This window comes from Bos indicus, chromosome 2 (assembly GCF_029378745.1).
Source record: "Bos indicus isolate NIAB-ARS_2022 breed Sahiwal x Tharparkar chromosome 2, NIAB-ARS_B.indTharparkar_mat_pri_1.0, whole genome shotgun sequence".
NCBI classification, from domain to species: Eukaryota; Metazoa; Chordata; class Mammalia; order Artiodactyla; family Bovidae; genus Bos; species Bos indicus.
This window is the reverse complement of record NC_091761.1, coordinates 86,555,873-86,583,241: the sequence shown is the minus strand read 5'-3', so window position 1 is coordinate 86,583,241 and position 27,369 is coordinate 86,555,873. Positions and strand designations below refer to the sequence as shown.

Below are 27,369 nucleotides of genomic sequence, written 5' to 3'. Positions count from 1 at the left end.
GTGGTTCTTAAGTGAAGGGTGACAGAAATGATTCAATCTGGGTGATATAACTGTAATTTAGTAGCTAAGAAAGTACTCAGAGGGCCATATTATAACACACATACATACGCACAAGAAGCACACACTATATATACACATCATTGTTTCTTTCCATGCTATTCTTCCTCTCCCAGACAAAAATGTATTATAGATAGAAGAGGAAGGAAGTTGCTGGTTTTTTTCCCTCTCTGGTTTCAGATTACATGAAAAGACTTTATGAACTGACTCAGAGGACACACAGTATACATTGTTAAGAATCATTAGTCTCATTTATTCAGATTTAATATTAAGGTGTAGCTACTATTAAACACACCTTTCATACATGAGCATTTACATGCTAGCTTCATATATTAGCACTCCTGGATATTGGTTTCTCAGTTGATATCAAATCCACAATAAACAAGCCTGTCTCCTTCAATATTTTAAGAAGTGTAAAGAACCATCTTTTTATCCTGGAATACATTGTGAAGTAATTTAAGAACTTTCCATCTCTGAATCCATTGACTCAAGACTCCATTGAGAATACTATTTTTTAAATAAACACTCAAAGAGTTTGGCTATTTTTAGAACACATAGCTTCCTTCTGGCACATTTACAAACCAAATCAGAAGGGGTTAGTCTATTTTGTAGCAGACTGAATGATTCTCTTTAGCTAGAAAGAAACCTAGATTTTTCTTTGTCTCTGAAAGCAAATGGCTTCTACCTAATAATTTGATAACCTTTCCATAAAATCATATGATAATTCAAAAGTTTAAGACTCCATTCTAAGTCATAGTTCTGTGACAGGGAGTCTTTTCCCGTCTGAAATTACCTTCTTTCAAAACATTAATATGATGGTCATAATGACAATAATGATGATGTTTCTTTCTTATTCCAACACTTTTCTGAATAGTTTTGTGTAAATTTTTTATGAACCTAAATAAATGAAACTTACTTTTAAAAATCCAAAGAGATTTCTTTTTCAAAATATCTATAATTAATCTTCTCATAAAGCCATAGATTTTTCCTTAAATGGGAAATTCAGTTCCTACTTATTCTGCATTGGTGAACAGGTACTTTATCTTATTACAGATGCTTGAAGTATCACTGATATATGGGCAGTGATTAACAACACTAAAACATCCTACAAGAAGTGGGAAATAAGGGAGAAAAAAATCCCCCCACCTCCAACCCTGGTCTGTTACCATGAGTATGTAATCTCATACACACTGTATATTTGAGCACAATGGATCGACTTAAAATAAGAGAACTCTAACTAAATTGGAAGATAACCACTTCCGGATTAAGGAAAATTATGATCTTTTCAATATGGTTTTAAAAGAGCAACATCTAATTTTATTATTCTTAACTTAAAATGTTCTTTAAACATTTATATTTACGTATGCATACACACATGTATACATATACACACATGTATACACAAATATATATATGCACACACATATATAACATTGTTTACATTCGTATTTATATATGTATGCGTGTATGTTGACAATGTTAAACTTTACCTAAGCCCGGTGCTCCTGGAAGACAGGGATGTTTAGGAAACCCCAACTTTTTGCATTCCAGGAAACAGCTCACAGTCAAGAGCCATCCTTCACCATATGACCTAGATAAGACTCACAGGTGCCCTCCTCATTAACTGATTCTGGACAGAGACACTCCAAGTTACCTTGCAGAAATGACTGCCTGAACTGTTGACTCAGCCAAACTTAAGCTTCTCTTCTTTCTTCAAGACCTGAACTGTGACCACTCCCCAGCCTGGGCCAGCATTCAGCCCCTTAATGTCCTCTCAGTATCATACCACCCAGCCACCTGCTCCCCATACCTGGCTCTTCTAGCCTTGTAGTAAAAGATCCTTCTGCTGCTGCTGCTGCTAAGTCGCTTCAGTCGTGTCCGACTCTGTGCAACCCCAAAGATGGCAGCCCACCAGGCTTCCCCGTCCCTGGGATTCTCCAAGCAAGAACACTGGAGTGGGCTGCCATTTCCTTTTCCAATGCATGAAAGTGAAAAGTGAAAGTGAAGTAGCTCAGTCGTGTCCGACTCTAGCAACCCCATGGACTGCAGCCTACCAGGCTCCTCTGTCCATGGGATTTTCCAGGCAAAAGTACTGGAGTGGGGTGACATTGCCTTCTCCAAAGATCCTTCTAGTAAAAGAAAAATTGTTTCTACTTGACCTTTAAGAAGGTAACAGATTTTATGAAAGGATCATTCTCCTTATTTATCGCAATGGTCCCCTTCCCCACAATGCAATAACTCTTTTGAATAAAATCTTTCTTTACCTAAATATGGGTTTGTTTTTATGTGACAGTGTACACACCACACTTACATACACATTCAGAATAGTGAGCTCATGTTGCTCTGATTTGGGTTAAGAGTAAGGAAGTTAGATAGATATATCCCATCTTTTCCTTAGAGAACAAGGAAAGAAGAGGAGCCTGTGTCTGAGAAACCTAAAAGGCTATAACAAATTAGAACAAAATACTTTTGCTATCAATGTTTTGTTTCCACATATCATTGAAGAATAGTTAACAGAGTAAGGGCATTAAACTTACCTTAGACTAAGACTCCGTGTAAGAAACATATTTTCTCTAAAGAAAGTTTTCTTGTAAGAAAAGCAAGACCTTCCATAACCTCACAAGTTACAGCCAGGTTCTCTAGTCTATGATGTGTCTATTCATTTAGACTCTGCCCCTTTTGAATTATTCAAGACCATTATAAAATGCAGTTTTCATCTGAAAAAGCAAATGTACCTAGTTCTACTGAAGATAAAGTAAAGTAGTCTATGCTTCCATCATCATGTCAACAGCCTGGCTTTTATCTCTTCTAAACTCCTGGGCAGCACAGCTGGGATGCAGCCACCCTAGGCAGAAACCTGGATACCATGTAACCAGGCTGCTTATTGCTTAAGAAGCATTAACATTCCATCTGAACCATCCTATGTTGTTGGACAAGGGCTATTTGGAATAACACTTCAGATTTGTGACATTTTAATTTTTATATGTGCATTAATTATACTCTTTTAAAAAAATAATTTACTTTTTCTAACACTAATACAGTTCATATTGTATATCCTATAATTCTCTCTCTGCATTTTTTCAGCTTTAAATTCCAGAAATCTCTCCAAAGCAAAACTTTTAACATCCTTCTCTACAACTACAAGCTGTCAAATGAATTTTATGGATGCATATGGACAAAGAATGTTGCTACAGATTGTTTTTTAGAAGACATTATTAAATTCACATGTAATTAACAATATGACTCGTGACTGGATCCAATATAATAACAAATTATCTATAATGCTAATGGTGATAATTAAATGAGTAAGGCAGACATTTTAAAACTCCCCAGATCAAGTTGAGGATGTCTAGCACATCTTTATTTTGATTTGTTTTCTTTTCACCATTATTTTCAGATTGTTTTGGCAACCATACTCAAGTATCAAGATACAAGGCAGGGTTTTAAAATCAATAAAAGGCTAAAATATTTGCTCTCTGCTCAACTGGTACCTCCTCAAGGAAGACTTTCCTGATCTCTCATTAGATCAAATCCCACTGCACATTCTCACACTTCTCTTTCACAGCACTCATCACAGAGACAAACTTAATACGGTGTGTGATTATTAGTAACTACCTCTCCCACCAGAGTGTCAGCCCCATGAGACCATGTTTTTATTCACCAGTACATTCTTAGGCATGGAACCTAGAACTCAGCATGGGGCTTATAAGTATTTACTGAATGGATGAATGTGGTTTTGCAAAAAAAAGTAAATTATTATTTGCTAATTTGTGGTTTAGAAACCTCTCTTATGTTGTGCACCTTCTTATTTATAAATGTTAAAGTGCAAATAAGTTAAATCAACTTCTTGAGATGGAGCGATATTTATTCTATACTAAGTCAAACCAATAACAAGTTTCTAAAAATATGTTTAGGAGTACCCTTTCAAACACCTAGTCTGAGTATAAATACATCAAACAGCTTATAAAACTCTGGAGTGGATGCTCTGTCTTCTAAATGTATACTCTTTACTTCATAAAGCCTAATAATATTTTCTTTTGTGTGTAAGATAATGAATGGTACGGACACATGAGATCAGAGTTGTTTTTCTAATTCTTATCCATCCATTCTCTCTCACCTGCCACCTTCTTCCTGGTGATAAATGACATGCAATGTAAGGCAACTGGCTGATATTACAGGTGAGTCTAGGCTTGCTAGATTGAGCGAGACTAAACCGGCTGCCACTAGAATCACATCTTCAATTTTGGTATCATCACTGTTTTGCTTTTCCCAATTTCAGTTACCAAACATTTCTGGCACGACAAGTACCATAATTGCTCACCAAAATTAAAATATTATTTTTAAAACATTTAATAGGTCAAAGAATGAAAATACATTTTAAAATAAATGTAACCTAGAGAAGATATATACTAGGTCAACAGACAACACTCTGTCCACTAGCTATTAGACACACTAACCTAAAAATATAGGAAATTCTTTAGGTTGGTAGGTAAGTCTTTTAGTAGATAGCTGGCTAGGTAGGTGAACAGATGAGAATGTCTTAAGCAGTGACTACTTATATGGTCCACTCTGTACAATTTTCTTTTTACTATAGAGCACTTAACCTACAGAGTTTGACAGACTATAATCTGTATTTCTAGAGTAAAAGAACTTCTGTGCATTATAAACTGAATTTAATTATCAGAACTTCTATACAGTTTTTTGAGTATTTCACTTCTGGGAGGCCTTGAAGAACAAAAGAAAGAATAAAAGATCACTCTGTTTGCAAAAATTTACAACAGGAAGGCAATATTGTTTAAGATGCCAATATTACCAAAAGCAATTTATATATCCAGTGCAAACGCTATCAAAATCCCCATGATATTTTTGCAGAAATAGAAAAACCCATCCTAAAATTCACTTGGAATCCCAAGAGACCCTGAATAGCCAAAACAATCTTGAAAGCAGAAGAACAAAGCTAGAAGATGCATACTTCATGATTTTAAAACTTAAATAGCTACAGTAATCAAAAAAGTGTGATGCCAGCATAAACTTAGATACATCAAGCTGAATAGAATATTAATAAAATAGATAACCCAGAAACAAACTGTTATATAAATATGGTCAAATGATTTTTGACAAGGGTTCCTAGACCATTCGATGGGGAAAGAACAGTCTTTTCAACAAATGGTGCCGAGAAAACTGGATATCTACAAGCGAAAGAATGAAGTTGGATCCTTACCTAATAAAATATATAACAATTGACTCAAAATAGACCAAAGATATAAGACTTAAAACTATAAACTTTGTACAAGATAAACATAGGGCAAAACTTCATGACACTGGATTTAGTGACAATTTCTCGGATAAGACGCCAAAGGCACAGGCAACAAAAGAAAACAATAGACAAATTAGGCTTCATGAAAACTTTAAACTTTGTGCATCAAAAGACAGTATCATTAGAGTAAAAAGGAAAACCACAGAACAGGATAAAATATTTGCCAATCATATATCTGGTAAAGGATCCAGATATATGAGAATCCAGAATATATAGAGAACTTATACAACTCAATAACAAAAAACCCCAAATAACCCAATTCAAAAACGGGCAAAGAACTTGAATAGACATTTCTCCAAAGAAGATATACAAATGGCCAATAAGCACTTGAAAAGATGTTTAACATCGCTAATCATAAGAGAAATGCAAATCTAAACTACAGTGAGATACCACCTCATACCCTTTAGAGTGGCCACCATCAGAAGATAATTGTTGGTGAGAATGTGGAGAAATTGAAACCCTTGTGTACTGTTCACAGGAACATAAAATGGGACTACTGATGTGAAAAAGAGTATGGTGGTTCCTCAAAAAAAATTCAACATAGAATTACCATATGTTCCAACAACTTCACTTCTGGGTATATATCTGTAAGTATCACAGTTCAGTTCAGTCGCTCAGTCCTGTCCGACTCTTTGAAACCCCATGAACCGCAGCACGCCAGGCCTCCCTATCCATCACCAACTCCTGGAGTCCACCTAAACCCAAGTCCATTGAGTCAGTGATGCCATCCAACCATCTCATCCTCTGTAGTCCCCTTCTCCTCCTGCCCCCAATCTTTCAAAGCATCAGGGTCTTTTCAAATGAGTCAGCTCTTCTCATCAGGTGGCCAAAGTATTGGAGTTTCAGCTTTAGCATCAGTCCTTCCAATGAACACCCAGGACTGATCTCCTTTAGGATGGACTGCTTGGATCTCCTTGCAGTCCAAGGGACTTTCAAGAGTCTTCTCCAACACCACAGTTCAAAAGCATCAATTCTTCAGCAATCAGGGCCTCAACGAGATATTTGTACACCCACATTCATAGCAGCATTACTTACAAAAGCTAAAATGTAGAAGTGTCCAAGTGCTTGTCAACAGATGAATGGATAAGCAAAATATGTGTACAAAGGAATATTATCCAGCCTTAAAAAGGAAGGGAATTCTGACATATCACAACATGGATGAACATTCAAGACATTACACTAAGTGAAATGAGGCAGTCACAAAAGGACAAGTACTACACTATTGAATTTATATACTTAAAATAGTCAAAAATCATACAGACAGATAGAAGAATGGTGGATTCCAGGGGCTGGGGAGGGGGGAATGGGGAGTTATAGTTTAATGAGTACAGAGTTTCAGCTTTACAAGATGAGGAGAGTTCTGAAGGTGGATGGTGGTGACGGTTGTACAACATTATTAATATACCATGAACTTAAAAAATAGTTAAGATGGCAAATTTTATGTTTTATGTATTTTACCACAATAAAAAAAAATCAGAAAAAAAAATTCCTAGCAAGATGGTAAGTAGAGACCATCTTATTTGGAAAAGTGATCAGGAAAGGAGACAATAGCAACTGTGGAAACAAGTAGAACCCTGCAGGCTCCCCACCACCACCAAGTACAGAAGCCCCACTATGTCCCCTGCCTCTTGGTGGTAGAAAAGCTGAAGTCTCCCAGAGTCACAAAATAGCAGGTTTGAACAGTTAGTGATTAGGATAATAGAGTCATAGACTTAGTGTCTGATGCACATTCCTGAGTTATTTTACAGATATTGTAACTTCCACCAGAGGGCATGACATAAGCTGCTCCATCTTGAGCAATACTGAATCTATGGCTAGCACAATTCCAAGAACTAGCCTCAAGAGAATAGAATTAACATTATTGCTCATAATAACCTATATCTTTGTGGGCATAAAAAAAATTGTAGCTTGTTCTGCCTGTATATGTAAGCAGGCAAAAAAATTGTCAGCAAAGAGATGCTCAAACCCATGTTGACATTTTTCATTTGGAGAATACATCACCCTATGTCAAAGAAGTTACAATAGCTGGACCTTCACCCCAATCCCACAGAAATGAAATGGTGTTTGAGGGTGGGGGGTTAAAAAGCAGCTCTTTTGCCCCTTTCCTGTTTGCCCATTTCTTTTCCCTTCTAACTGTAATAGAAGCTAATTATAGGAATGAAATCATTAAGCAATTGAAACCAGCTCCTGACTTATGCTTTCCTGAATGCATACCATCCCCTGCCTAACCTGTTGACCCTTTCGTAGATAAAGAGAAGTAAGAATGAAGAATTAAGTAGTTAAAGAGTGGTTAGCTCTCGACCCCTAGTAGTCCTGTTACGCAATCCTGCAGCCAAGATAACATTTGAAGAGTCAGTCAGTTTGCACACAATGAAGAATGATGACCCAACCTCCAGTTTCAATGATTCACTGAGATTCTTCTGCCATCCATTTTTGCCTTTAAAAACTGCCATGGCCCAGAGGAATCTTTGGTCTCAGGACAGGAGCCCACCTTCTCCCCAGAATGCTGGCTTTTCTGATTAAAGCACATTTCCTTCTCATTGACACTTGCCTCTCAAATTCTTGGCTTTTGAGCAACAAGCAGCCAAACCTGAGTTGGGTAACAGTAGGAGGGATCACAATGGGAGACTGTGGGAAGTAAGGATAGAAACTGCGTATAATTTGGGTTTATAGTGTCAGGGGTTTAAACAAAAGGTGGGGGGAGCAAGACATAACAGAGAGATATATGCTATTGATAAGTTTAGTGACAAAGGGATCTATGTATTTAAGTAAAATAATGTAGTTAAGTCACAGAAAAAAATTGAAAATAACATATAATCAAAAAATGTAAAGACCTATAAGGATTCCAGATATAAAGTCTGATCATATTTTTTTTCTTTTATTTTTTAATTTAAACTTATTTACTTTAATTGGAGGCTAATTACTTTATAATATTGTATTGGTTCTGCCACACATCAACATGAATCCGCCATGGGCGCACACGTGTTCCCCATCCTGAACCCTCCCTCCCACCTCCCTCCCCTTACCCTCCATCCGGGTCATCCCTGTGCACCAGCCCCAAGCATCCTGTATCGAACCTGGACTGGATCATATTTTTAATTGAGGAAATCTAGCCTCAGAGAAGATAAGATAATTTTTTAAATTATATTAATTAGTTACAGATTTCTAGACTCCTAGTCCAACTTTCTATGTTAAACACTTACATAATTCTAAGAAAACACAAACAGGAATTCACAGCCCAAGAGTTTGTTATTTTGTATGTATTACTGGAAAGTATTTTCCTTACATGTAACAGAATTTAAAGCTTTGCTCAAACCCTTGGAACCTTGCTTCTCCAGATTGATGACTCAGAGGCTCCTCAGTTTCACCTCACAGAAGGCTCCCTTCCTCTTAGTGAAGCCTGAGGAATTTACCTATAGGGACTTTACCTCATTTCTAAATCAACTCAGGTTCATTATTCAAAGGAAAAATATTCCAGAATTTCTGATCTAACAGCTTAAATGATGAAAGAGGATGTGAAAGGCAGAACTAAAGCTGTGGAGGAAGGAAGAAATACGAATGGGAGCATGGAATCAAGATTGCCAGGAGAAATATCAATAACCTCAGATATGCAGATGACACCACCCTTACGGCAGAAAGTGAAGAGGAACTCAAAAGCCTCTTGATGAAAGTGAAAGAGGAGAGTGAAAAAGTTGGCTTAAAGCTCAACATTCAGAAAACAAAGATCATGGCATCTGGTCCCATCACTTCATGGGAAATAGATGGGCAAACAGTGGAAACAGTGTCAGGCTTTATTTTTGGGGGCTCCAAACTCACTGCAGATGGTGACTGCAGCCATGAAATTAAAAGACGCTTACTCCTTGGAAGGAACGTTATGACCAACCTAGATAGCATATTCAAAAGCAGAGACATTACTTTGCCAACAAAGGTTTGTCTAGTCAAGGCTATGGTTTTTCCAGTGGTCACATATGGATGTGAGAGTTGGACTGTGAAGAAGGCTGAGCGCCAAAGAATTGATGCTTTTGAACTGTGGTGTTGGAGAAGACTCTTGAGAGTCCCTTGGACTGCAAGGAGATCCAACCAGTCCATTCTGAAGGAGATCAGCCCTGGGATTTCTTTGCAAGGAATGATGCTGAAGCTGAAACTCCAGTACTTTGGCCACCTCATGCGAAGAGTTGACTCATTAGAAAAGACTCTGATGCTGGGAGGGATTGGGGGCAGGAGGAGAAGGGGATGACAGAGGATGAGATGGCTGGATGGCATCACTGACTCGATGGACGTGAGTCTGAGTGAACTCCGGGAGTTGGTGATGGACAGAGAGACCTGGCGTGCTGCGATTCATGGGGTCACAAAGAGTCAGACACGACTGAGCGACTGAACTGAACTGATGGTCTCTGCAAAGTTTCTGCTGGAGGCATGGCTCTTAAGCTTCCTCTGTCTCAGGATGTGGAGATGGCAATGGCTAAACTAAAAGCCCATGAAGAGTAAAGAGAAACAGGGGGCTGGCTGGATTCTTAGGGTGGGTCTAGGGTCCAGCTTCTGCTTTGGTATTTTTGTTGTTATTTTGTTTTGCTTTCTTAATCTCAATGGTATCTGTCCAGGGGCTCAACTGCATCCAATCACTCAGCAGCGGCCAGGCCCTGGGAGCTGATTCATGCTGACCAAGCTCATCAGAGATGGACTGATTAAAAAAAAAAAAAAAAAAAAAGGGAAGTTAACTGACTCATACACAGAGACAGCCAGGCAGATGGGACTAGTTATGTCACTGGATCAACTTATTCCATCTCCACTAGAAAAGTATACTTGGGAAGCCAAGTTGAGAACAGAGTTGCTTGGTGAATGGAATGTCAGAATAAGGAGAATTGGTGGTGCCAAGCTACACTATCTCAATGTACCGCTCTGAATAGTAGGAATACACTATCAAGATGTCTAGAATATTCATGTCAGCTAAATAGGACACTCACTCTCTAGGAAGAAGATAATAAAGCACTTAGTAAAATATCTGATATACATAAAGTTTTCAGTTTATACAAGCCATCAATATTATGGGGCTATATATTGTCTGGCAGTTTAGCATAATGGGCTGACAGCATGCACTGTGGAATTAGATCCCTACTCCATCACTCACTACCTATATGCCCAAAGGAAGGTTACTTAACCTTTCAAGTCTCACTTCTCCTATCTATAAAAAGGAGTATAATAATAATAACTTTACAGATGACCTTAAAATTACTTAATATGTTGTATGACAATCACTTAACTGCTCACTGTAAGCACTGAATTCTTTCAACCTTAGATAGCATTTTTATATCTCAGATATTGCTTTATATATATATTAATTCATTTAGTCCTCATCATGACCCTATGAGGTGAATATGGCTGAGGAACCTGTCACTGGTAGATTATATTCACCAATATCTGCCCCCTTTCCTCAAGGAAGTGTGTATGTGTGTGTGTGTGTGTGTGTGTGTGTGTATACTTTCCCAACTCCCTGAAGTCAGATATGACCATCTGACTTTCTTTGGCCAGTCAAATTTAAATAGAAGGGACATGTAAACATTTAAACTACTAGGCAGAAAATTTTAAAACCAATTTGTGCTTTCCTACCTCTAAGATTACAGATGGATTAGTTGAGGTAGAGCTCCCCCCCACTCCATTAGCCCGAGTTTCTAAGTGACCCTTGCTGACCCTGGTGGACAAACAGTGTGAGCAAGAAATAAGCTATTGTTTTTTAAGCCACTGAGATGTTCATTTTTGTTATCGTCATACAATCTGGTATATTCCAATTGATTCAGAAGCATAGAGACAAAAGGAAATTTTCCCAAGATGACACAGCTAGAAAGGATCTGGCTCGAGTCTATACTCTTGCCACTTTATATTTCTTAATAATTGATGGTAATATCAATAAGAAGAATAGTGTATTATTAATGCATTGTTATCAGTGGAGGGCTCTTTCTAGACTTCATAAATAGCTGTTCTTTTCTGAATGAGTTGGCTCAGGAGGAAACCTAGCCTTTCTCAAGCCTCTATTACAAAAACAGCCAGCAGCTGACAGAACACCATTAGAGAATTTCTCAATGGACAACATGGAGGACCCTGGACATGTTTCTTCTTTATATAACCTCAGAGCAGCACCCAGGGGCACAATAACTATGGCTGCCAATAGGGCCTGGTTGAATCCCCTCAACACACAAGATCTCAGAGAAAGATTTAAAGTATCTATGGTCATTCTGTTCAGGGTGACCCCATTCCTTCTGTTACTCAGTCTTTCACAGATGGATGCCTCTTTTCATACTTCTCTTCCCATTCACCCATCATCCTGTTTCCCTTCTTTTCCTGTCTCCGAACAATGAGCAAAGACTTCAAATGTGCTCTATTAGAAAGCATATTAGTGACATCCATGGAATTTCCCTTATGTAGCAAAATTTCCCAGAGATTGAGAGCCTGAAATTTGGAGACCCAAGTACTCAAGGAGAGGTAAGGTGAGAAGTTTAAGCCTCTGCTCTTCCCAAAGACAATTAAAATGTTATCAAGATAAAAACAGAAGGAACAAAGCTTAAGCAGTGACAGAAAACCAAAAAGTTAAGTGGAAAAAGATTAGTCATATCTACTAAACATTAATCTATAAAAGAGACTCAGTTTTTTTATGATATACAATGCAAAGCTTTAAATTATCAACTGAAAGTCTATCTAGGGAAAGTATAGATATGTATCAAGTAATAGAAGTGCTCATTGATGAAGTAATCATTTACTCATAATTTATTTGACACATGGCATTCAACTAGTAAGCAATGAAATTCATGAACAAGTAATAACTCAGCTACTTCTTAAATGTTTTATTTATAAACTCTAGGGATCTATACTTCATAACTTTTCCTTTATAATAAAATGCTTACTAATTATATTTCAATATTTGCATGTATCTCTACTTGACACTTCTCCAATCTGATAAAAGTGATTTTTTCATCAAACTACTAAAATTGTAAAGATAATGGAATTTATTTCCTTCAAAAAGACAGGGAGAACAGTGTGGAGATTCCTTAAAAAACTGGAAATAGAACTGCCTTATGATCCAGCAATCCCACTGCTGGGCATACACACTGAGGAAACCAGAAGGGAAAGAGACACGTGTACCCCAATGTTCATCGCAGCACTGTTTATAATAGCCAGGACATGGAAGCAACCTAGATGTCCATCAGCAGATGAATGGATAAGAAAGCTGTGGTACATATACACAATGGAGTATTACTCAGCCATTAAAAAGGAAACATTTGAATCAGTTCTAATGAGGTGGATGAGACTGGAGCCTATTATACAGAGTGAAGTAAGCCAGAAGGAAAAACACCAATACAGTATAATAACGCATATATATGAAATTTAGAAAGATGGTAACAATAACCCTGTGTACGAGACAGCAAAAGAGACACTGATGTATAGAACAGTTTTATGGACTCTATGGGAGAGGGAGAGGGTGGGAAGATTTGGGAGGATGGCATTGAAACATGTAAAATATCATGTATGAAACGAGATGCCAGTCCAGGTTCGATGCAGGATACTGGATGCTTGGGACTAGTGCACTGGGACGACCCAGAGGGATGGTATGGGGAGGGAGGAGAGAGGAGGGTTCAGGATGGGGAACACATGTATACCTGTGGAGGATTCATTTTGATATTTGGCAAAACTAATACAATTATGTAAAGTTTAAAAATAAAATTAAAAAAAAAAAAGACAGGGCAAGTCAGAAAAATAAATAATTGGGAAACTCACTAAAATGTTACTCTCAGGTTCTTAATAATTTCAGTTTTGTAGGTGTGACCACCTTTCAATGAAGTTCTTTTTGTACTTAAAAAATCAAATCATTTTGGGTAGAGTCCAAAATTTTAAATGAATTCCACTTCATAATACATTATGTTTTATCTGTGAGTAGTATAAATTCCTATCTCTTTCTAAGAAACCTTCATAATTCTCATAAACAAAATCCTTCCAAAATGGAAAACTATTTAGGACAATAAGCTGGCTGTGCAAGTGATGTAGTATCTCTTTCTGGAAGACAAAAAGAACAGGAAAGACTTTCACTGTAAGATTTTAATATTATGCTAATAATCAAACAGAACTCTTTTCTGAAGGACAGAATGCATAAAAGACATACGGAAAGAATGGTTGGCATGTGTGGGTGGGATGAGAGGATGCTATCTCAGTCCAATGATTATCTGGAAAAGATATACTTCAGACTGAGTCATGAAGACCTGCATCATCATATCATCCCAAATGAAGACAGAAGCTATTAGAGAGTTCAATTTTATGCTCAGAAGTGAAAGAAAGACAGGGAGAAAAACAACTGTAATAGTTGCCTAATGGCATGTGACAAAAGTATGAGGAAATGTGAAAGTTCTACTAAGCAAATCCCCACTAAAATATGAAAGTGACGGGGAACACGTGTATAGCCGTGGCGGATTCATGTTGATGTATAGCAAAACCAATACAATATTGTAAAGTAATTAACCTCCAATTAAAATAAACAAATTTTTAAAAAATAAATAAATAAATAAAATATGAAAGTGAAAAAGAAAGTGAAAGTGAAGTCGCTCAGTTGTGTCCGACTCTTTGCGACCCTACGGACTGTAGCCTACCAGGCTCCTCAGTCCATAGAATCTTCCAGGCAAGAGTACTGGAGTGGGTTCCCATTTCCTTCTCCAGGCGATCTTTCCAACCCAAGGATCAAACCTGGGTCTCCTGCCTTATAGGCAGATGCTTTACCGTCTGAGCCACCAGGGAATACAAATGAAAGTAAAACACATGTAAGGAAGCTTCCAGATCATCGTGAGTCAGCCTCCTTGCTGGATTCTAAGTCCTCATTTATAGCTTGGAAAAATTGGACTCTGTAAGTGTAATTCATGTTTGTTATATTGTAAAGCTATTCATCTTATTTTCTACAAATTTTTCTGCAGCTTCTCTCACATATTAATATTGAATTGCATAAAACACAAACTAAAGAAGTTAGTTTTTAGTCTCAGCTCAATTTGCTTTATTGATGCCCCTTTACACCACTCCAAGCTGCCAACCTACAATCTATCTGAGAGCACATATCTTTGTTTTTCCCCAGACCATCTCTTACTTATTGGACATTCCACTGAAATTAAATATTTTAACTACTGAATCCACATATTCAACACACATTACTCAATCATTCCCTTCCCCTAGATATCAATAAATACTCATAAAAACTATGTGTACAGAAAACTTTTCAGTAAAAAATGCAGAACTTTTAGATGAGCTTTGACAGATCCTACTATTTTAGTGATTGTGTCTTAGGAGTGTGGCTATTACTAATTCAACCAGTTGTAGGCAATGAAAATTGACTCTAGTAAACTTAAGAAAAGCATTTTTAGGAGCTTGGAAAATCAGTAGGAAGACTGGAGAAAAAAGCTGAAACTAAGAACTTCAGACCCAAGATGCAAGAAATAAAAAAGAGGAGGTTCTTCTCAGAAAGTCACCAGTAGAGTACACAGTCTCCAAAAAAACATGTCTGGGCTCTTTGTCCCTCACCTAAAAAGTCAAATTCCAAGGAAGTCATTTGTTAGGGTAGGTGATTAACAGGTCCACTAAACACAATGGGGAGGCCAAAGAAATGTCAGAAGTTTGAAAAGTTCACTATCCTTGTTTAAGTTCCTAGTGCTCAAGCTGAAATACTAGTAGCTGGTACATGAGCTAAAATAATAGAAGATTGATTCTATTTCAAAACAGCTCTCTTACAATGATTTGTACAGCATTTGATAGGCCTCATCTAGCCATCAAGGGTTTCCCTGGTGGCTCAGACAGTAAAGAATCTGTCTGCAATGCAGGAGACTCGGGTTCGATCCCTGAGTTGGGAAGATCCCCTGGAGAGGGGCAAGGCAACCCACTCCAGTATTCTTACCTGAAGAACCCAATGGACTGGCAGTCTACCATCCACAGAGTGACAAAGATTCAGACACAACTAAAGCAACTAAGCATGCACGCATCTAGCAATCAGCTCCTGTCACTAAACCAGATACACAAACCTCAGAAAACAGTGAGCCTTAACAAAGAAATGAACAATTATATCTCAATCTTTTTAATTAAAAAAAACCAAAAGCCTTATATTCCAATAGTCATCCTCACTCTAGCAAAAGTAATAGCACATCTATACTATAATAGTATAGGTAGAGATGTATTATACAGTGTCAAGTTTCATCACTGTGACTTAGGTATTTTGTATACTTTATCTCATTTCATTCTCACAAAACCCAGGGCGGAGGTATTATTAATGTTGCCACCCTCAGAGAGATTACATAATTTGGCTAAAGCCTCACAGCTACCAGGCAGCCTATACCCAGAGGCTGTGCCTTCAACCCTGTACTAGGCTGCTTGGACTCAGCTCCATGGATGAAATCTCACAGGACACAGGAGGACAGGTTGTGGGAAGAACCATGAACATGAGTTAAAATCTCAGCTCTGCCATCTACCAGCTGCAGGGAAGAAACTGAAACCTCCCTGAGCCTCAATTTCCTCATCTGTGAGATGGAGAGGGTCATATGTGGGTCAGCATGAGTTGCTGAATGTCACACAGTTGTTGCAAAGTGGAAAGGAGGAAACACATATAAACTATTTAGTCATGAATGCTTAATCACATATGAATTGTTGAATAACCAATGGCTGCTATTAGTCATATGGCTGTCTCCCCTGGTGCACTAATCTTAGAGACCCAGGTACTACTTTTTGATACCTGTGTCCATAGCTCTTTTCTCGGCGATCAGTGCATTAACAAGCCCACATAAATGTATGATGAACAGAAAGCATGTTTCAGGGCTGTTACTGCCACATTGTACTCAAGTATTATAAAATAAGTTCCTCTTTATAGTAACACTATAGTTCCTGCCTCTTAAGCAAGTGATGCCTATTTCCCTCCACCTCGCCTCCTGCCCCCTGACTGTCAACTCATGAGGTTAGGGTGTATACAGCTTTTGTTCTTCTGTGATTTGTTGGTTATTCAGCAGTGTGTTGTTCAGCCTCCATATGTTGGAATTTTTAATATTTTTTCTCCTGTAATTGAGATCTAATCTTACTGCATTGTGGTCAGAAAAGATGCTTGGAATGATTTCTATTTTCTTGAATTTACCAAGGCTAGATTTATGGCCCAGGATGTGATCTATCCTGGAGAAGGTTCCATGTGTGCTTGAGAAAAAGGTGAAATTCATTGTTTCAGGGTGAAATGTCCTATAGATATCAATTAGGTCTAACTGGTCTATTGTATCTTTTAAAGTTTGTGCTTCTTTGTTAATTTTCTGTTTAGTTGATCTATCCATAGGTGTGAGTGGGGTATTAAAGTCTCCCACTATTATTGTGTTATTGTTAATTTCCCCTTTCACACGTGTTAGCATTTGTCTTACATATAGCGGTGCTCCTATGTTGGGTGCATATATATTTATAATTGTTATATCTTCTTCTTGGATTGATCCTTTGATCATTATGTAGTGTCCTTCTTTGTCTCTTTTTACAGCCTTTGTTTTAAAGTCTATTTTATCTGATATGAGTATTGCTACTCCTGCTTTCTTTTGATCTCTATTTGCATGGAATATCTTTTTCCAGCCCTTCACTTTCAGTCTGTATGTGTCCCCTGTTTTAAGGTGGGTCTCTTGTAGACAACATATATAGGGGTCTAAAATTAAAAGCTTCTGCACAACAAAAGAAACTATAAGCAAGGTGAAAAGACAGCCTTCAGAATGGGAGAAAATAATAGCAAATGAAGCAACTGACAAACAACTAATCTCAAAAATATACAAGCAACTCCTGCAGCTCTATTCCAGAAAAATAAACGACCCAATCAAAAAATGGGCCAAAGAACTAAATAGACATTTCTCCAGAGAAGACATACAGATGGCTAATAAACACATGAAAAGATGCTCAATATCACTCATCATCAGAGAAATGCAAATCAGAACCACAATGAGGTACCATTTCATGCCAGTCAGAATGGCTGCGATCCAAAAGTCTACAAGCAATAAATGCTGGAGAGGATGTGGAGAAAAGGGAACCCTCTTACACTGTTGGTGGGAATGCAAACTAGTACAGCCACTATGGAGAACAGTGTGGAGATTCCTTAAAAAACTGGACATAGAACTGCCATATGACCCAGCAATCCCACTGCTGGGCATACACACCGAGGAAACCAGAATTGAGAGACACATGTACCCCAATGTTCATCACAGCACTGTTTATAATAGCCAGGACATGGAAGCAACCTAGATGCCCATCAGCAGATGAATGGATAAGAAAGCTGTGGTACATACAATGGAGTATTACTCAGCCATTAAAAAGAATACATTTGAATCAGTTCTAATGAGGTGGATGAAACTGGAGCCTATTATACAGAGTGAAGTAAGCCAGAAAAAAAAAAATACCAATACAGTATACTAATGCATATACATGGAATTTAGAAAGATGGTAACGACAACCCTGTATGCAAGATAGCAAAAGAGACACATGTATAGAACAGTCTTTTGGACTCTGTGGGACAGGGAGTGGGGGGATGATTTGGGAGAATGGCATTAAAACATGTATAATATCATATAAGAAACGAATCGCCAGTCCAGGTTTGATGCAGGATACAGGAAGCTTGGGGCTGGTGCACTGGGATGACACAGAGGGGTGGTATGGGGAGGGAAGTGGGAGGGGGTTTCAGGATGGGGAACACGTGTACACCCGTGGTGGATACATGTTGATGTATTGCCGGGAGCCGGCATATTGCATATTGAGTGCATATTGCATATTGAGTGCAGCACTTTTCAAGATCTGGAATAGCTCAACTGGAAATTCTATCACTGCCGGTAGCCAGCGTGAGGAACTCCGCCCATGACAAAGGTCATGAGGAAGGAGGCTCGGCATACGCAAAGGCGGGATCGAGCTTCAGGAGTCCCCCTGGAAATTCTCGAGCATATACCCCCAAAACCAGTCTGCCTACTTTCTGCTTTGTGCTTTCACCTACACCTCTGACTTTACGGGGGGCTGTCCCCCACTACCTCTCTGAAAAAAGTTAGCTTACAGCTCCAGTTAATAATTCCTGGGTGTGACAGTGTTTAACCTACAAACTCCTTTGGAAATCCTCTAGCCTGCCTGAATAGGTTTTTCCGGCCACATGTGATTGTTCAGAGCCTCCCAACTGTGAGAGGCAGGAGATGTTCTAAACTGTCTAAACACAGATTCTTTTGAGTAGTTAAAAGATTGATTAGAAATTGTATTGGTGAAGGGATTTTCACTTGTTGGGCCAATGTTTGCTGCTAAGTTTCCATATCCCTTACCTACTGTGTCCCTGGCAGTGTATTGGTTAATATAATTGGTGTAAATAGTAGCTTTAATGTTTGTAACCTGGGACCCTTGAGTTAATTCTTTTTCTTGTTGTAGCCCACCACACCTTTGCGCTGTAGGAATGCAACTTTATCTAATGCTTTTGGAGGGTGGCTCCTGACCAATCACCTTTAGAGAAAAATAAGTTTTCTGAAGAAAAGGTCTTAAAATGTTAACAGGCCTCCGGGCCAGAAGATGATGCAAATCACCTAAGCTTTTGCATATGATAAGTTTGCAGGAAGAAAGCCTGGTTTGCTGCAAGACTCTACCCCTTCCCCCATTATCCTCTGTGCATAACTTAAGGTATAAAAACTACTTTGAAAAATAAAGTGCGGGCCTTGTTCACCGAAACTTGGTCTCACCATGTCGTTCTTTCTCTTACCTTCTGGCTGAATTATTCAGCCTCTTTTCTCCACTGAATTTCCTCACTGAGCTATCCTTATTTCAGCCTCTTTTCTTCACTGAATTTTCCTACTGAGCTATCCTCATTCTATTACTCTTTATATCCTTAATTAACATTTAATTAAGCAATTGTTTCCTGATCTTCGCCTACGCCGTCTCTCCTTCGAATACCCTGGTTCAGCCGGGGCTGGTCCCCGGCAATGTATGGCAAAACCAATACAATATTGTAAAGTAAAAAATAATAATAATAATAATCGTCTCTCCTTCGAATACCCTGGTTCAGCCGGGGCTGGTCCCCGGCAATGTATGGCAAAACCAATACAATATTGTAAAGTAAAAAATAATAATAATAATAATTTTTAAAAAGTGTTTTTAAAACCATGGTCTCTAGAACACACAATATTGTCATGCATAATTAAATGTAAAATAAATGCCATAAATTTTGTTAATAAAATATTTGTATGTTGAAGAAAAATTTAAAAAAAAGATTTTGTTCTTTATAGGTCCCCAATGCACAGCAGAGAGCTCAATACATAATAAGAGCTTACCAAATATTTGTGGGCTTAATTTTTAATAAGCATTTGTGATATGTATTATGATTCATTTAGCACATTCACATAAATACGTGTAGTATCTCTCTGTAGACCAGGCTCTGGTCTGGAACTACACTGCGTGAGTTCAGACTCCAGTGCCACCATTCACTAGCTGAGTGATCTTGGGTAATAGACATAAGTTTTCAATGCCTTGGTTTTCTCACTTGTAAAATGAGAATAATAACAGTATTGGGTTAATGAAAGTATTACAATGTTAATTCATATAAACCTCATAAAACAGTGCCTGGCTCACGAGTGTTCTTTAAATGTCAGTAATTATTAATTTTGCTTGTAGCTGTTTTTCTCCACCACAATGTTAAGAATAAATCATTCCAACTGCCTAAATCATTTTTCCATTCATGTAACAAAATATGAAAAGTGATGTCTTTACATCAAAGTCCTAAAATTAATTTTCAGCACAGCAAATCGTAATCTCAAAAAGCTGACTTCCAAAATTTCTGCAAAAATAAACCTATTTATAGAGACTGTCCCTATAATAAAATAATCCTAAATGGCTCCAAATCGTCTGTAGTTTAAGGCTTTCCCAAATAACTTGTGTTGGATCCTTCTCCAGTAACATTTTGTTATTCCTTCCACAAACAAGAATAGCCATACTGACTTGAGTAGACGTATGAGTAAACCACACACACACACACACACACATACACACATACACACACACACACTCACCCCAGGTAATGGAATTAGGTCTTGCTGTCTTCTGCCTCCACCACAAAACTCATTGCCTTATTATGGACAGAAGTGCGTCAATCCATGTATGCATCTCCCCATCTCTTACAGTATGAATTAATTAGAGCAAGCTTTAATAAAAACTTTAAGTCACTGTTTTCATCCACTGATGAGAAGACCAATTAGAGAAATGAAGAGAAAAATAAAGACAAATGGGCACCTGAGTACTTCACTCACCTTCAATACTGTAATGTTCCAAGCAAAGCTCTCAGTTGCTTTGTTGAGTTTTCTCCCTTTCAAGCCTTCTTTTGCCCCCAGATTATGAAGCTCCTCATGGAACTCCATGCCTTTGAAAAGAGAACATAAGAGAATTCTGTGTATAAATTTCAGAAATTAAGGCATTTTATAGTGAAAATATTATCAGTAAAAATATAATTTCTCATTTCTGTCCTCTCATAATTTATAAATCCCCAAATTGAATTCTCTTCTCATTCTGTTCATCACCACCCAATGGCTATCCTTAAGGGAAAACTAAAAATAATCAATGCATTAGATTAAATTTTAAACAGCAAGAATACATAGACAAAGACATGAGAAGTTAAGAAGCAAATTTTTCCAACAGGTTGCATCCATCTTGCCTGTCTTCTGCTTGGTTTTTATATAAAATGGTGTAATGTGTGAATGGCTACCATATGTGAAGGATGCACATATCTTACTTTTTCTTATGAACCATCCATATGGCTTGACAGTAGGCCTGGAGCCTACAAACATAACAATGGTAATTACTAAATGTTGAGTAAAACTAAAAAGGTTTAAAAAAAAATAGCATTCCTGGAAACACCCAAATGTTTCAGATTTGGGAATGGCCCTTGTTATTTACAGCTAAACCATTCTCCTGAGCTTGAATACTATGAAAAACATCACCATCATCTGTTTCTCTAGCCTTTGTCTTAGCACCTCAAAATTGGGAATCACACTTTTTTCTGGTAAGCTCATTCCATCTTTGGAAAGCTATGATTGATATCAAGCCAGTCTTTCTCCCTGGAACTTCTACCCCTTGGTTCTAGCTAGACTCAGCAACAAGGTCTAATCTCTGTTCCACAGTGCAGCCCTTTAAATATTTGAAGATACTGGATTAAAGTCTACCAGAACTTTCCCTTCTCCAGATTAAACATTCTAACATGTTTCAGCTTATTATAATGTCTCTCTTTAAGGAGGACATCCAGGAACACTGTACTTAAAATAGGATTGAAATAGCCCACATGAGGTAGGGTTTTACCATCACTTCCTTGTTCTACCGACTAGGTTTGTATTAATGCAGCTCAAACCACATTAACTTGCCTGGTGTTAACATCATAAGCATAATACATAGTAAAAGCATGGCTGCAGAGGCTAGATCTATCCCCTGGCCCTACCACTGACAAGCTCCGTGAGCATGAATGAATCCCTGAAACTCTCTGCCATTCAGTCTCCTCAGCGGTGCAATGGCAATAACAAAGAGTATTGACCTCATGGAATTGGGTGAATTAAATAAGTCTACAAATACAAAGCTCTCAAAGTAATGCCTGGTACATAGGAACACAATGTAAGTATTTGGTATTATTATTATTTTCATGCTTCCTTTCAACAGAAACATTTAAGCTTCCAGATCAGTAGTGAAGAGCACCATTTTCAAATTTTGGTCTAGGTTCAAAGGTCACCTCTGCCACATGTTGATATGGTATTTGGGATAATTCATTCAATCTCTCAGAATCTAAAATGCCTCATCTGTAGATTGGACATAATGATGATTACCTTGCAGAATTGTTATGAGGACTAAATAACATAGCATGCTGCTGCTGCTGCTGCTAAGTCGCTTCAGTCGTGTCCGATTCTGTGTGACCCCATGGACGGCAGCCCACCAGGCTCCCCAGTCCCTGTGATTCTCCAGGTAAGAACACTGGAGTGGGTTGCCATTTCCTTCTCCAATGGATGAAAGTGAAAGGTGAAAGTGAAGTCTCTCAGTCGTGTCTGACTCTTAGAGACCCCATGGACTGCAGCCCACCAGGCTCCTCCACCCATGGGATTTTCCAAGCAAGAGTATTGGAGTACTGGAGTGTTGCCTTCTCCAAAATAACATATGATATATATGTTTAGTATATATTTACTAAACATATATATCATATGCATATACATCAAGCAATTGTCAGTGTCACCTTCCTTATTATAATCACTAGTGTGTGTATAGATTAGGGAGAACATGGATCCAAGAGAGAGGAAAAGTACAGGGTCGTGGATGAAGGTGAAAATAAACAAACAATGAGATGTAAGAGACATGGGACCCATCACACCCTTGAAGAAAGAACAGACCTAAAATGAGGACTAGTAAATGGGGCAAAAGCCTAGAAGGTTAACAGGATTATGGTTCAAATTGTAAAACTAAAGTGGTTCTTAAGAGGCAATGTAAAACCACAGTTTCCATATCAGTAGTAAGCAGATTTGACAGGTTCCCAAATCACAACAGTAAGTTCAGAAACCCTCACCTCTCTAGATTTCTTCAGATACCATCTCTATATACACACAGACAACCCACTTACTATCATCTAGATCTCTTCTGTACTAAACAAAGTCTTCAGTGCAACTCAAAGTATCATTAAACTATCACATAAAATCTTTTAATTTTAACAGTAAAAAGTAAAGTCTGCAAGAAACATCATTATGCTTTCTAAGCAAAATAGGGACAAGCGGGAAGATTACCTGCTTTTTGACACTGCACAATCTTTTCCTGGACTGTGTCTGCCATTTCTATGAGAAATCGGCTCTCTTGGATCATCTGTCACAAAACAAACATTAGAAGGTGGTTGTCAGGAATCCTTAAACTGGCACATTGTAAAGATGATATTCAAAAAGACCCACATGATACTGCCGGTAACGGGGCACCATGGAGTAACCATAGGAAATGAGAGATAGGAATTGAGAGAGGGAAGGATGACCTCTGCTCCAACCCCCATCCACTCTCATGTCATCTAGAGCCACTTACCTTATGGCTGCTCCAGTTATGTAACATGCCTGCACACCATGAGTGCCAAATCAACAACTGTTGAATACATGCCTACACACTTTAAGTCCCAGGTCACATTCATGAACGCCTCTTCTTTTAATTCCCTCACCCCAAGTTACTGAAACATCAAGACTAACGGTACTGGAACAATAGTAATGAGAATTAGAACAAGTAATCACCCATTGATGAGCTTAAAAAACTACTGAATGTATCGGTGAAGTTAGAAACCTGGATCTGAGTGGCACAAAGATGGCAGAGGTCTGATCCTTCCTCGAGAAGGGCTACGGCTCCATTGGCAAGAATGAGCTGTGAGTCATAATCACCACTGATTCCACACAGCTTGTAGGCAACAACATTGAAATGGCGTCCCTGCCCTTCACATTTCGGCAGAAAGGAAAAAGACCAAGAGGTGATTAATATACTGAGTGAAGTAGGGGAAATAGGACAGCTGTTGGAGAGAAAGAGAAAAGAAAAATATGTATGTGAAGAAGGGGAAGACAGAAATAGGTACAGAAGTTGTGATCAGAAACACAAGGAATTGGGACTCTTCTAAAGAAATAGCCAAAGAAAGGCACCAATAAGCAAATGAACACTCCCTGAATGTCCAGCCACTCTTCTATTCCTAATCAGTTCAGTTGAATTCAGTTCAGTCACTCAGTCCTGTCTGACTCTTTGAGACCCTGTGGATGGCAGCATCCCAGGCTTCCCTGTTCATCACCAACTCCTGAAGCTTGCTTAAATTCATGTCCATCAAGTCGATGATACCATCCATCTCATCCTCTGTTGTCCCCTTCTCCTCCCGCCTTCAATCTTTCCCAGCATCAGGGTCTTTTCCAATGAGTCAGTTCTTCACATCAGGTGGCCAAAGTATTTGAGTTTCAGCTTCAGCATCAGTCCTTCCAATGAATATCCAGGATTGATCTCCTTTAGGATTGACTGGTTTGATCTCCTTGCAGTCCAAGGGACTCTCAAAAGTCTTCTCCAACACCATAGTTCAAAAGCATCAATTCTTCGGCGCTCAGCTTTCTTTATAGTCTAACTCTCACATCCATACATGACCACTAGAAAAACCACAGCTTTGACTAGATGGACCTTTGTCAGCAAAGTAATGTCTCTGCTGTCTAGGTTGGTCATAGCTTTTCTTCCAAGGACTAAGTGTCTTTTAATTTCGTGGCTGCAGTCACCATCTGCAGTGATTTTGGAGCCCAAGAAAATAAAGTCTCTCACAGTTTCCACTGTTTCCCCATCTATTTGCCATGAAGTGATGGGACCAGATCCCATGATCTTAATTTTCTGAATGTTGAGTTTTAAGCCAACTTTTTCACTCTCCTCTTTCACTTTCATCAAGAGGCTCTTCAGTTCCTCTTCATTTCTACTCCTAATAAATGTCCCTTTTAATCTAGCTATTCCATGATTTCTCTGTCTGGCTCAATGATCTAAAGAGAGCTCAAGGCAGAATCCAAAGTGGACATAATAGGTCTTAAGACACATAATGAAATGTTGTTGAACAGATTGCAATTTTATACAATCACTTTCAAATATGAAGTGGTTTATTACTACAAATCTTCAAATGGAAAAGGATATTTGAATCACAAATGTTTAGTGCCTAACAACTCCACAAGAGTAAAATCATACCATTCATTCATTTAAAAAATATCTACTCAGCAGCTTTTATGTGTAAGCACTGTAGTAACTACAAGGTGTATGATACACTGAGGAGCAGAAACAGACACATTTCTATCTCCATGGGGCTCCATGGTCTAGTAGGGAAGTCTGCTCAAATGAATGAATGAAATATGATATGTAATTCATGCTAAGTCACTTCAGTCGTGTCAGACTCTGTGCGACCCCATAGACGGCAGCCCACCAGGCTCCTCCGTCCATGGGATTTTCCAGGCAAGAGTACTGGAGTGGGGTGCCATTGCCTTCTCCGATGTCATTCAATCAAACTTCAATTACTTATATTGCTGCATAGGATAATAGTCTGAAATGACTTGGGCTTCCCTGGTGGCTCAGAGGGTAAAGTGTCTGCCTATAATGCAGGAAACCCAGGTTTGACCCCTGGGTCGGGAAGATCCCCTGGAGAAGGGAATAGCAACCCACTCCAGTACTCTTGCCTGGAAAATCCCATGGACTGAGAAGCCTGGTAAGCTACAGTCCATGGGGTCACAAAAAGTCGGACACGAATGAGCTACTTCACTTTCACTTTTCACTTGAAGTGACTTATTTGGAGGGCTAAATTGACTATTAAAACCATAAACTAGACACTCAAGAAGGTCTAAGCTGCGTCAAACTTTTTAACTGCATTAACTCTTTTAACTGCCAAGAAGAAGTGGAATGCTTCTGAACAACAATTTATCAAATGGCTAAGAGTAGCCTAGTTTATAGCAGGTTACAAGTGAGTGAAACTCACCATCAAAGAAAAATTTAATATGAAGGCAATTTGATTTAGTCTTTTCTAAGCTTAGCATCTACACATGCAACATCAACTGAATTTTTAGGATTTTTCAAAGTTATCAGATGTTCCAATTAGTTAAATAGCATCCAAAATGTTTTCATGAAATTCAAGCAAGGGAAACATTCATAAAGAGAAAAGTACATTCAGTGACTTTACCGTGAGCAAGACCTAATATACTCTACATTTTTAGAATCATTTTAAGGCTAAAAGAATCTTAACTATCAGGACCATTCCCTTAATTTTGTGAAAAAAGGAAACTAAGGCTTATAATAATTAAGATTCTCATCTAAAAAAATAGAACTAATTAATGATTAAACTGGAATTAAAATTTCAGACTCCCTCTGATTTGTCTGGCCTTCACACATGCCATGTTTTGAACCTGAAATGTAGCTTTCCAAAGTTATCAGATTCAGCCCATCAGTAAAAACATGAGGCCATGCCCATAACTGAACTACTGCAACCATGTTCAAATGTTTCCTTTTAAAGAAACACTTCAAAAGGGACAAGATTGGTAATTTCCTTTGACAAAATCTTGACTGACATTCATTTCTCTTGGTTTTGCTCTCAGTGGAAAATATATTCTCTGACTAAACGAAAAAGAAACTCTTTATTGGTATGTGGCCGGTTTTCTTCACAGTACTGTACTGCAAGTAAGTATCTCCTCAGTGTTGAGTACAAAAAGATTATACTTCCTACCTCCAAAGATGCCACAGCCTCTTTGTGACAACCTGAGAAGGAAGTGCCCTCTTTGCCAAGGCTAACTCTTCCAACCCCGACTTCCAATCTCACCTTTCCCTGCTTCTTTCAGGAATTCATTCCTAACGAATCATTTTTTCATCTACAATTTCTGCTCCCTCCCTGGCTTTTCCCTTTTCCATACAGTATCTCCTATCTTAAAGTAAGCAAGTAAAATCAATAACAAAATACTCAATTGGCCTTTGAGTGTTTGTCCTCGTCAACCTTTCCTTAAAAAACTATCCCAATGCTTTGACTCTTGACTGCAAAGATTCCATTGAGACCCCCAAAGTGTGGTCTCATCACAGAGTACCCCTTGGCCTATCCCCAGATCTCATTCTTGTCAGTTCAACAGTTGACACCACTTTATTACCTACAGGCTTCCCTTGTAGCTCAGTCGGTAATGAATCTGTCTGCAGTGCAGGAGACCTGGGTTTGATCCCTGGGTTGGGGATCCATTTATGTATCTATCCATTTACATCACCTTTTCCTTATCTTATTTGTGATACTGATTTCTTCTACATATTAATTACCCACACATGTAGACAATATGCATTTTATTTATTATTGATCACTTCAAACTTATGATTGTATTTTTTGAAATATAATCTCTTTTGGTCTCTAGTCTTTTTCCTAGGTTCTCCATTTTTCTATAATCTTACATGTTCTTAATTCTCTTTTAAATTGAGTACTGAAAAATAAAGTTTTTAGTAGG

The 27,369-nt window shown here is 38.3% G+C and overlaps 1 protein-coding gene across 7 annotated transcripts in view; it reads right to left on the bottom strand.

Moving 5' to 3' along the window:
• PLCL1 (phospholipase C like 1 (inactive)) overlaps positions 1-27,369 on the bottom strand; it is a 397,143-nt gene that overhangs the window by 29,598 nt on the left and 340,176 nt on the right. For all 7 annotated transcript variants that reach the window (XM_070799984.1, XM_070799971.1, XM_070799975.1 and 4 more), the window contains 2 exons: positions 23,158-23,233; positions 20,659-20,768 (listed from right to left, as the gene is read on the bottom strand). In XM_070799984.1, coding sequence (XP_070656085.1) covers positions 20,659-20,768; positions 23,158-23,233 — 186 coding nt within the window. The remainder of the gene's footprint in view (positions 1-20,658; positions 20,769-23,157; positions 23,234-27,369) is intronic.